We start from the raw sequence: 12353 nt of genomic DNA on the forward strand, positions 1-12353 counted from the left end.
ATTATGATATCATATTTTCAAGTTAGATCAATAAATGTCTTGTTAGTGGTGTGGTCGACTAAGTCAAGTCAGTATCCTGCATCACTTCTCATGTTAGTGTGCTATCATCAATTGTGTTCTTTTGAGTAAAGAAGTTCTAGTCGAAACTAGATACGAGGTGTAGCATTTATATGTAGAATTATTTATGTGCATTTTAAGTACTATTTATATTGTTCTCAACTCTCTGTAGCGAAAATGAACAACTTACAATTAGTGCAAGCCACATCTCTCCCAAACTTCACCTTCTCTAGTCTCTACTGCTCCATATTCGAATCGGTTGGATCATATAGTTTCAAACAGAAAAGATTTTTATTTCAAATTCGAACTCCAAGGACAGTACATGAAATTCACACGTTCGATAGGAAATAAGGACACTCAAATAGTATACCACATCAAAACATTACAAGAAAGACTAACTATAGTTTGTCTAGGTAAGAGTTAGAACATAAATCTTCCCAAAATAAACTCAAACCCATGACAACAACAACCAAATAGTTCACCCTCAACATTGTTGGAAACGCTCCAACAACCAAATAGAGAACTAAATCTTTCCAATTTTTTTAACTTTAACATTGCGCTTTTTATAAGATCTTTCTTTAGTTCTTCACATTATTGGTAATGCTCCATAACTTTATGAGATTCCAACTATAAAGATATTAATTTTTTCAGCAATATGACTTATTTCATCGTCTTCTTTCGTAGATTCCTGTGGTATGTCATCACACTCATAAATATCTTCTTCAAAAATGTGAAACTCACATCCGTGTTTTCCATCATAAGATGACTTTGCGCAACAATAGAACCTTCGACCATCAGATTTTGATGTGGGAACTTAGCATGACCATCCCCACATGGACACAAGCGAAATTCATCCAACCAACACCAAAATCTACATCTATTGTCATGAACTCCTCTCCACACATATAGTGAATGACAGTAATTACATTTGAATAATTTTAAATACTCCATATAATTTATATAAATTATAGTAAAAAATAATTATACTGCTTGTAGACACTTGGTGAACCATCGATTAGGATCGCGCTCAATTTTGGAAAGCAACATCTTAAGAAAATCATTCAAGCAAGCACACATGATATGTTTTCTTTTTTAGTTGTCAGCGTGCCTCGAACCCTTGACCTGTAAGCTGGAAAACTTAACTTCTTACTACTCCAACTAAGGGTTGTTGGTATGATCTGTTTTCTATCTTCTGTGGAATCCATTATCATTGATTTTTAATTGCCAAAAATAGCTAACCTTTATTATAAGCTCAAAATAGTATCTGAACAAAACATGCACAATCACATTATTACCTTTATGTTACGGTTAGTCAACTCATTGCCTGCTAAACAATATCCAAAGAGAAACACTATTTGGCATGACACCCTATTCGAGACTAATTAGACCAATTTCATCACATTAGACATCTAAAGCACAATCTAAGCAAAATCAGAACAATTTCACCAGTTTCAGAACACTTAGAACACATGTCAAATCAATTTCACAATAATTATGTCAAATTAGACCAATTTCATCACATTAGACATCTATGGCAAATTTCAACCAAAAATAAAAATAACTTCACCAATTTCAGAGCAAGATAATAAGATAAACGTGAATTCCTTGTCTTTCTCCTAAAAAAAAATAAACACTCATTTGAAGAACAAAAATGATGCTCCTACTAAGCAATTAAAGGGATTTGTATACTTAAAGAAGGTAATTCATTATTCACTATTAATTTAAAAAATTAAACTTTGATACTTAGTAACTACAAATAAGAAAAATGATGAAGACTCACCTCGATTGCAAGAAAAATGGAAACGCTAGGTGGTGATGAAGAGAGAAAGTCGAGTGAAACCCTCAATATGTTCAAAGTCGATGTGCTGTTAGGAAGAAATCGTGCCCTAGCTGAGATGAGGAGAGAAAGTCGAGTGAAACCTCAATTTGTACAGAAAGAGAGAGATTGACAGAAAATGAAATATGAGAAATAGTTAGAGAATGAAGAAGAAAACTGATGAAGACTCACCTAGATCTGATGATAAAGCCCTAGGTGGTGATTCAGAGAAAGTCAATCCCAAGATCTTGAAACCCTCTCAAACTCAAGTTGTTGTTGGGAAAAGAAGAATTCGAGTGAAACCTAAGGGTCGCAATTTGGTCCCTACCGATGGGTTTTCACCCAAACGCGCTGACGAGACATGAAAATGTCCCATCTGAATCTCTTAACTTGGGCTAGTTAGTAATTTCGAGTACTTACTCTGATGAATTATTTGTTTCACTTACTCAGGTGTCTTCTAAGGAGTTGAGCGCAAAAAATAAATTAAAACGAAAGAAATACACTAAGGGCATTTTGGTCATTTGACGATGAGGGTAGTCTGGTAATTTTAGCCAATGTTGATATTCGGACGAAAAGTGGAGTTGACGAACTCGACGACGAAAACAGAAGTCAACCCGGAGTTTGGATGAGCAAAATTGAGCAAGTCAAAGTTGAGGCCAAAATCAATGGACCACATCAGCCAAAGACAAGTGGTGCAAATCCAGGATGGTAACATGAGATTTTCGGTACACTGTTGGGTTACTTCAGTACACTCTCGGGACGGTTTAAGAGGCCGAGATCCATTACATCTTAACGCAGGTTGCTACGACGGTCCAGGCCATCTGCCCCTTCATCTCTGCACCCTTCTTGATCTTACGGAGAGGGTGCAACACTCTCCGTCCAGCGACTTCAACGTGCACATCTCACCTCCTTAAGTTACTTTGGATACACCGAATCGTTCTTCTTGACAGCCAACGACTAATCTAATCTTCTCTTTGGGGGGAATCCTCTCTGGAGCTCAACTAGAATATAAAGATTAGATAGTGAGAGAAGCTCGGCCAAGAGGGTTTAGAACAGAGCATCACTTTAATCATCATTCAACCTTCATCATTATTCTTGATTGTTATCTTGAACTAGAATAGAACAGAGACATAAAGCGAAAGAGAGAATTGTAGTGAGAGAGAAGGTTTCCTCTCATTTTCTTACTGTTTTATTAAGAGAATTTTACAGAGAGGTAGAGAATTGTAGAGAAAGAAGAGTCTTCACACCAAGTTTCATTGTCTTTGATTCTTCTTTGTATGGGTTTTAGAAAGGGATAGAGTGAGTTTGTGAGAGACTTTCTTTCAACTTTTCTTCTATTTACAAAGAAATTCAATATCTCTTATAAATTTTATTTTATGTTCTTATGAGAAGACCTTGGTAAGATTCATTACACTGCTCAAACATCCATCATCATTGAGGTGGCATTTAAGGCATTATTAAGAGACATCTTCTTTGGTGATCATCTTTGTTACTCTTATCTCTAATTTTGTATTTGGATTAATCTTTATAATTATGATGACGTTTGTAGCCATGTGTAGCTAGAACTTCTATCTAGGGTTTAGATGAAACCTAAATCATGTTTAGTACAAATAGCTTTCTTTCATCATAATATCGGTGTTTAAACTCTAACCATGATTATAGTGATTTTATTTCATTATTTATGCTTCGAGGCTTGATCTATCACTATTAGATTGGATTCTTTTATGATTGATGTTTGTTAGTTGATAGGCAAAAGTTAGTATTTGTGATTGTGTGGTATGAGTTCGATCTTCTCGATGATATAGTTTTCATTGATTATGTTTCCGATTTGATCCATCATTATTAGATTAGATTCTTTTATGGTGGATACTTATTAGTCGTTACTCAATAGTTGACTCACATCATCATTCGAGAAAATTTAGTTATGTAATTTCTTTGATGAATTGATTGTTATTTAACCATGATTAGGCGGATTCGAAACCCTAGGCTTCTCTCCCATTGATTTCCTTTTTATTTGTTTTCTTTCAGTATTTGATTATTTCATCACCAAAACCACTTTTAAATAAAACCCGTGTTAGTTTTAAGTTGTAGAATAAGTTTGACTAAGTCTCTGAGGATCGACCCCGATCTTACCGGGTTTCATTACTGGACGTCCGTATACTTGTGGGTGGAGATTTTTTAGGGTAACCTCTTAGGCCCATCAATTTTTTGGCGCCGATGTCGGGGACTACGTTTTAACTTTGTTCTGATCTTGAATTTGGTAGTTTTAGGAATTATTTCTATTTTTGGTAACTTTTGACTTTTTGAATACTTTGACTTGCTTCTCTGTTTTTAGTGTGCAAAACACTGAGGAGTGAATGAGAAGGCGCAACATGGAGGAGGACCTTAGAAGAAGAAATTTGTAGTTTTTATTTTTATTTATTTTGGTGAAAGAGAGAGAGACTTAGACTTTTTAGTACTTTTTCTGGTTTTAAGTTTTGACCCTTAAAGGGCTTTATTTTAATTGAAACCAAAGAAGCCCCGGGCTCGAACACTTGAGAGAAGAGTGGCTCGGGTCGTCTACAACGATCGTCGCCGTCTTGAACGGGAGGTAACTTTTCTTTATCACCCACGAATTCCCTGTCCGTGGGTCCTTGTGATGGTTTTGTGTGCCGAATTGATTTGACGAATTGTTTAGTTTAATCGCCTTTAGTAAGGGCTTTAACCCTGTGACAAGATATAAGTTGGATTTCATCACTGGTCTCTTGCCCACTTAGAAAACAACGTTGTGAATCCCAAACCTCACTTAAATTAAAATCTTATTTAGGCGTTGGCCTTAAGGTATCGAGCTCATAGGACCTTTTCAACAACTCTAGAACTCGAATATTATTTGGTTATTTCCAAATGGAGGGAACGAGTCGAGCGTATAATTCTTTTCAAAGGTCGCCTCGAGAAGAAGAAACTTTGGCAAGGGTAGGGCGGTTATTACAGCTTTCATAGGTGGTTGTCTCCTAGAGAATTGCTTGGCCGTTGTACTTTGACGGAGTAACTCTCATAAGAATCATAGTTCAAGTTTTGTTACGAAGTAGAAGCTGTCTAGACTTTTAAGTGAGTTTGACCAGTATGTCTGTTGTCTAGATTTTGTTTAGGCTGCTTGGTTGAGTCATCTTGATTGTGGTTGTTTTCCTTCCATCTAGGATCTTCGTAGTGCTTCCTCGGTTTTCACAAAAAAAAAATTGAAAGAGAGATGGACAAATTGTGGCCCCAACATAATGGTAAAAGGGGTGAGAGTTCTTCAAATCTACCATGGTGGTACTTAGTAAATGGTCAAAATAATGTTCCTCAACCTAGCTATAATTTACATAATGATGATCATTGGGATTATTGTCAACCTCAAGCAGGTTATGAGTCGCATTATAGATATCCTGATAGATCGTCTTATATGTATCATAATGGAGAATCTTATGCTCCAAACGTATCTCGACCTCAATGGAGTACCGTTGAAATTAATGACTCTTACATGCATTATAATGAAGAGTTTTATGCTTCAAACATGTCTTAATCTCAATGCGATAACGTTGAAACTATTGACCCTTCATCTTTAGCATAACCTTCATTAATCCAAATTGTTAGTGATCTTGAAAAGAGAACTTTCGAGTTTTGTCAAAATTTAGGAAAACAAAGTGAAGAAATTGACAGAACTCTAAAAGAAATACTTTGTGTTATAGAAGTACCAGGCCAATATAGATTACAGTACACAGTATCTTGTGTATGATGATGATGATGAGGAGGAAAACCTTTTAGGCCTATCACCCGCCCCTAATAAGACGGGTTTTACTGACCCGTTTATTTAATGGTTCGGGTATGGTACGAAGTTTTTAAAAAACGGGTCTGGGGCGGGTTTGGTATTAGATAGTAAACCTTGCCCGCATGGAGTAATGTGTTATACAATAAATATAGTTAATTCCTATTTAGACCCCTACTTTGTGACCAGCTTCCTTTATGGCCCCCTATTTTTTGTAAATTCAAATATGGCCCCCTTTTTTGAAGTAAATGTCATAACTGCCCTTTCTATATTTATTTTTTCAAAATAAAATAAAAAAGAAAACTTCAATTCCACCTCATTTCCCTCTCCCCCACACATATCTCTCCACGTCACCTTTCTCTCTCTCCAACTCACCTCTCTTCTCCGACGAAGGTCGTCGGCCGGAAAAAAATTCGGTCGACGACCTTCATAAAAAAAACACTCGTCCCTCTCTCTCTCTAGAAACTCCGGCGAAGGGGCCATCCTTCGTCGGAGATCTGGTCTTTTGAAGAATAGAAGTTTTCTTTTTTATTTTATTTTGAAAAAATAATATGAAAAGGGCAATTAAGACATTTACTTCAAAACAGGGGGTCATATTGGAATTTACAGAAAATAGGGGCCATAAATAAAGTTGGTCACAAAGTAGGGGCCAAGTAGGAATTAACTCATAAATATATGTTACATTTAAAGTTACGTTTTAGAACTTTAATCTTAACTAATCAATTTATTTTTATAATATTTGAGTAGTTATAGTCGTTATGGTGGAAAAAATCAAATTCCTATAAAATTTTGTTAATAATAATATATTCCTACTTAAAAGTAAAAAAGTAAAATAATTTTTTTGAAGTAAAATACAAAACTTCTTGTTTGAATTCGACCCAGCCCGACTCATTTCATATTAAACGGGGTGAGGCGTTGCGGTAATGGTTTAGCAATTTTTAATCTGGACGGGTATGGTAATTGAGTACCCACCCGATTAATAATTGAGACGATTGTGGTGAAACTTGTTTACTAACGGAACGGAATTGGAATGGAATGAACCGTCCCAAACCCGCCCCGTTGACGTCCCTAATGAAACCTAGCTGAGACGAATAAATTAAGTAAGTCGAGTGAAGTTTTAAGATGAGGATGGGATTTAATTCATGTTTTTTTTCAAAACAAAAACCTTTTTGTAATTACAAGCATTTTAAGGGACTATACTTGAAATTCAACTAAATTCCACTCTAGGTTGAAAAACACGTCGTACGCTATGCCCGGCTGGCGCGCCATGTCAGCACGTCCGGATTCCGGTCGGGCACAACATCATTGTTGAAAGTGAACAACATACAAAAAAATTGTCGTCAAGAGTTTCTTCTGCCAGCGACAAAGATATCGAGAGATGAAGAGTGAAATAGAGGCATATCTCCATTTCTCTGATGTATGCGGCAAATGAGTTCTCTACCAACGGGTTTTTCTCATCTCTATCTCCCTTCATCTTACGATCTCTATCATTATTAACCCGACAATATCTCTCCATCCATCCCTCTGGATTTTACTAATTTTTTTTCATCATTGTTTATATCACTGACAAATGGCCTTCCTCGCAATTGTCCATCTATGCTTTCTTATTTGGTGGAGACTTAATCAGTGGTGAGGCTAGAAACTTTTTTCAGTTGGGACATATTTATAAAGTAGTTAATAAAAAAAATTCAGCAATCAAAAAATGTTTTTTATTGATTATAAAATCTCTAAAAAAATATCTATAATTGCCGTCAACGAATTTTCATCTTTTGAACCGCTGCATAACAATTTCATTTTTAATAGTATCAGGTACGTCTTTCAAATCGATAGAAAAATTGAAACACAATTAAATAAAAATTAGTAATATCAGTAACTAATATTTTATACAATTAAGAATACTTTAAACCCTAACGTATCAAAACTAAATTAACAGAATTAAAATTTAAAACATTTGAACGAGTTGAATGAAATCAAGAACAAAAAGGAAAAACCCGAAATTGAATGAGTTGTTGCAGTCCCAAGAGAGAAAATATAAACATGCCAACATACACAAAATCAAAACCATAATACTTAATGAGGTTTAAGTAGTGGGCCTGGAGTTGAAGTTAGAATTGAAACTCGGTAGTATGGTTAGAAAATTAAGAGGGTGTCAGGTTAAAGACACGCATGGGCTGAAATGAGGGTTCGTTAAGAACAAACTATTATGTGGTCACTCCTATTATAACTCCTATCAATCTATATACAGTACTGTGAGTAGTCGTCTCTCTCTCCCTCCTTTCTAGTGAGAGAGAGAGAGAGAGAGAGAGTGGTTACGAATGTGATTGGAGGGATTAATGAGGGTTTGATGGACTGGGTTGGGATTTTGGTTTCCAAATTTCACAATTTTCAACACCAAATGCAAAGAATTTGTTGGGACCGTCAGAAGAAATTAAAGGAGAAAATCGAATTGAGATCTTCTTCTTCGTCAAATACATCGAGTTCATCATCTTCTTCTTGTTCGTGTCTCGTTGGGTGGATTTGTTTTCCGGATTTGATTTAATGATGATTCCACACAAATATAACATTAACCGATCTAGGGTTTCATCTATTTACGGTTCCATCAATTTAGCGGTTTCGTCAATGTATGGATTCATCTGTCTAGGGCTTCAATCCTTCATCACATTGTATTGAATTGAGAGGGTAGGATTTGGAGAAATATTGTGCAACAAGAGGAAAACATCTATTAAATCAAAAGGACTTTTAGGGGTTTCTCATCTGCGATCTTTAGGATTTTTTCATTTTGTGACCTTTAAGGTCTTTTCATTTCGTTTTTGTAATATTGTACTCCTTTACCTTCATGTTGCCTTATACTTTTGTAAGTTCATGTTGTAATTTACTTTAGTAGATCCATGTTGTACATAAAGGAGTCAAAAACTCTATTAATCATGTAATGTATTGGATTAATTTCCTTCATATGAATGAAGTTGTGGTTTACCCAAAAAAAAACAAGGGAAGCTCACACTTGGGTCAGGGTGCCCCCAGTAGCTCTTATGTGGGCTCGCCCCTAGACTTAATAAAGTCTTAGTCCGAAGAATTAGACTTTGACCAAGTGAAAGACAGATGTTGTTTTGGTTTTATGCAACTTCCCAAGTGAAATAAAGAGTTGGTTATGGAGAAATAACACGTGAGCTTGTGATTAGTTGAGGAGGCAGTAGGCATATATTTCTTTGGAACTTGAGAGGGGCTAAAGGCCTCTGGCGGAAATGTTGTAGACCCCCGGTTTGCACATGAGATCTCTCACAATTAGTCAATTTGTGTGTAATTCGGGTGCAAACGTATTTTTGTCGGGGGTCTTTAGCCGCACCCTTCTAACTTTATCGTACGAGCGGGAGTTCTTAGTTTTGTCGGTTGGGCGGGCTTGGGCCCAGGGTGGAAATAAGCACACGTGTTCCCACAGCCCCTTATGCCTTATGTAACCTCAAATCCTCTAAACTTTTTTGAAGATGGAGGAGAACCACAAGATACTTTCTTTTGTACTGTCCACTAAATAAAAACGGAGTACATGTGCTGCAAATAAATACTACTATACTATTGTCTGTCTACCACCCATTCTATTAACACAGTATTTTTTTTCAATGAGAATTCTATTAATATTAAAGAACATGAAAAACATCCCTCCATTAGGCACACTTAGGCGTGCTGTTGACAAACAAAACGTGTCTATAGGCAAAGTCTATTTAATTGGCATCCTAATTTTGACTACTTCTTGCAATATTTGACTATACTATTAGTTTGAGAAATGATAACATTAAAAATTTTGTCTGTCATTATAAAAGATATAAAGATTATAATTTAATCTCTTCTCCGCCACTATTTAACAAGCCCTTAAAAATCAAATTACCCCCCTTTCTTTAATACACAAACATCATTTTAATAACGGTCACAAACATATACTACATAACTATGATGGAGTACAATGCCTTTGTAATGATATTGTAGTGAATAGTCGAAAAAAAAAATCATACTATTATGATTTAATCTAAAACTCTTTCAGTAATATTTAATGATAATTTGACTTCAAGTAAGTGATCTTTTGTCTATCATGTTCAGTATCGAAAATAAACTTAAATCAACGTTCATTGTCATAGAAATTCCTTTAACACCATCAATGAAATTTACATATTAAAAATAATAGACGTTACAAAGTCTTACATTTTTATTTGAAACTAAGAAAAGTCAAAATTTGACTACAACTTCTTTTGTGTGGTTCTCAATAGCCATCAGATATTAATTTACAATGCTAATACAAATATATTATCCCCAAATTGGCTCCCTATTTTTTTTTCTAAAATCTAAAAATATTAAAGTAAGTTATCATAATTATTCAAAAAATTAACTAATCTATTAGTTTTAGAACACAAGAAACTCGTCTGTTTTATTATGGGTTGTTGGATTACTTAAACCTTCAACCCATTGATCTCTACCTTCCTTTTCATCCTTCACCAAATCCTCACCGTTAAAAACTACATTGACAAATTTCTTTATATCAATTCCATTAATTCCATCTATATCCTCTTCCCCTTCATACTCTCCCTCCGATCTTCCTGGAATTGGAATATATGGTGTCCTCGAGATACTCAAAATCGTATCCCAATCTAACCCTTTAAAAAATTCATGATTCTTTATTCCTTCTAGAGAGATTCGTTTTGTTGGATCTTTTTCCAATAATTTCCCAATCAAATCTCTTAAAGCTGTTTTTTCTCCAACCAACTCGGGCGTTTTTGTTAAAATCCGATAAAACGTCTCTTTCCGATTTATACCTCGAAACGGTGTGATTCCATATAGCATCTCGTATAATACAACACCTAATCCCCACCAATCAACAGAAAAATCGTGACCGTTACCTGAGATGATCTCAGGTGATACGTAATCTTCTGTTCCGACGAACGAGTTTGATTTCTCCGAATCGGATCGTAACGAGTCGACTCTGCTTTGAGAACCTGATTTCACCGATTCAACCGGAGCGATTCCTGAGTTGCAGATGAAAAAATTGAGAAATCTCTTCTTCTTCTTCTTCTTGTTCGTCTTCTTCATGGAGATTGATTCATTAATGGAAGATCTTGATTCAGATTCGGATTCAGATTGAGATTGAGAAAGGGTTTTTTCAGATTTGGAAGAGATTTTCGTTGAAAGATCAAAATCAACAAGCATTAGATGTCCATTTTCTTGAATCATGACGTTTTCCGGCTTCAAATCTCTGTAAATAATACCTAAATCGTGTAAATACTCCAATGCTAGAACTAATTCTGCCGCGTAAAACCTAAAAATCAAACAGATGAAAAAGAGAAAGAAAATGAGAAATCTAGAGAGAAAATTTAGAACAATAATGAGATCTCAAAGAGTAAAAAGAAAATACCTGATAATATCATCGGAAAACATTCTCTCTGTCTGACGTTTACGCAAGGAATTAAGATTTCCACCGGCGCAATAATTAATAGCAAAACCAACGATTTCATCATTAACAATAACTCCTTTTAATTTAGGTAATAAAGGATGATTAAACAATTTTAAAACATCTCGTTCAAACCAGATCCGTCTATATTCATCAACTGAATAATCTCCATTGTTTTTCTTGTTCTTGTTCTCAATAAAAGATTTGGAAATAACTTTCAAAGCTAGGTTTTCATCAGTAAACAAAGAAGAGTAATCTAATTTGTTTTGAACAAGAAATACAACTCCTTTTGCTCCTCTTCCTAAAACTGATAATGCTTTTAAGCTTTCAAGATCAATTAATGAAGAAACTTCTTGTTGATCTTCCTTCATGGCCGTAAAAATCAAAACTGTTACGGAATAAAGAGAGACAGAATCAAGAGATTTGGAGTTTTTAAATAGAATCCAAACTTTTCTTGGTTATAAAGGTAAAGTATATAGAGAGAGAGAGAGTCAAGGAAGGATTATAGTGTTTAGGGTTTCTTGGTGAAGAAGTATTTGAAGCCTCATAAAATATTAGAGAGAGATTTAAGTCATCATTTGATGACAGTTAAGTGAATCTGTCGTGTGATTTGTTCTCCGTGATAATTTGGTACCTGTATTTTTCCATTACTTTATGTGGGTCACACTCACACATTTGTTTTTGTCTTTCACAAACTAGGGTACCGTCTGGAGTGTTAGGGGCGCGGGGGGGGCGGGACTTTCACAGACAAAAGGTCCCGTAGACATTTCAAGACATTTCGGATGATTTATTATAGACAACATGTGTTCATAGACATTTTCAAAACATTGAGAGTTTGTAGACAAAATGTCTTTATAGACATTTCAACACATTTGATCCATAGACAAAATGTCCTGGGGACATTTTAAGATCTTGAGTCCATTGACAAAATGTGTAATGCATATTATATTTGTGCTAATCAAAAATATATTTTTCGACTTTTGTAGACATCTGTGAATATTTGTGGACATTGATGGACATTTGGTAGACATTTATTATTATTATTATTGTTTAATCACATGAAATAATATATTTATACTAACATTTCAAAAATATATTTTTCGACTTTCGTAGACATCTGTGAATATTTGTGGACATTGATGAACATTTGGTAGATATTTATTATTTTAATATTATTATTATTTTTTAATTACATGAAATAATATATTTATACTAACATTTCAAAAATATATTTTTCGACTTTCGTAGACATCTGTGAATATTTG

The 12353-nt window shown here is 34.8% G+C and overlaps 1 protein-coding gene across 1 annotated transcript; it reads right to left on the reverse strand.

Moving 5' to 3' along the window:
* Positions 1-9791: 9791 nt before the first annotated feature.
* Positions 9792-11700, reverse strand: LOC147568919 (serine/threonine-protein kinase OXI1-like). The gene is made up of 2 exons (XM_086655349.1): positions 11053-11700; positions 9792-10956 (listed from the first exon to the last, which is right to left on the reverse strand). The coding sequence occupies exons 1-2, from the start codon at positions 11457-11459 to the stop codon at positions 10047-10049; spliced, it is 1317 nt and encodes a 438-aa protein (XP_086511475.1). The 5' UTR covers positions 11460-11700; the 3' UTR covers positions 9792-10046.
* Between the last annotated feature and the right edge of the window lie 653 nt (positions 11701-12353).

The sequence above is a fragment of the Eschscholzia californica genome, unplaced genomic scaffold, assembly GCF_041429995.1.
Source record: "Eschscholzia californica isolate CP2 unplaced genomic scaffold, dmEscCali1.0.p SCAF_1, whole genome shotgun sequence".
In the NCBI taxonomy this organism is placed as follows: Eukaryota; Viridiplantae; Streptophyta; class Magnoliopsida; order Ranunculales; family Papaveraceae; genus Eschscholzia; species Eschscholzia californica.

Excerpts from the sequence above, each read along its gene's own strand:
- LOC147568919 (XM_086655349.1), bottom strand. The coding sequence starts at position 11,459 with ATGAAGGAAGATCAACAAGAAGTTTCTTCATTAATTGATCTTGAAAGC. Across the intron at positions 10,957-11,052 it reads TTTTCCGATGATATTATCAG|GTTTTACGCGGCAGAATTAG; the intron begins GTATTTTCTTTT and ends TTTGATTTTTAG.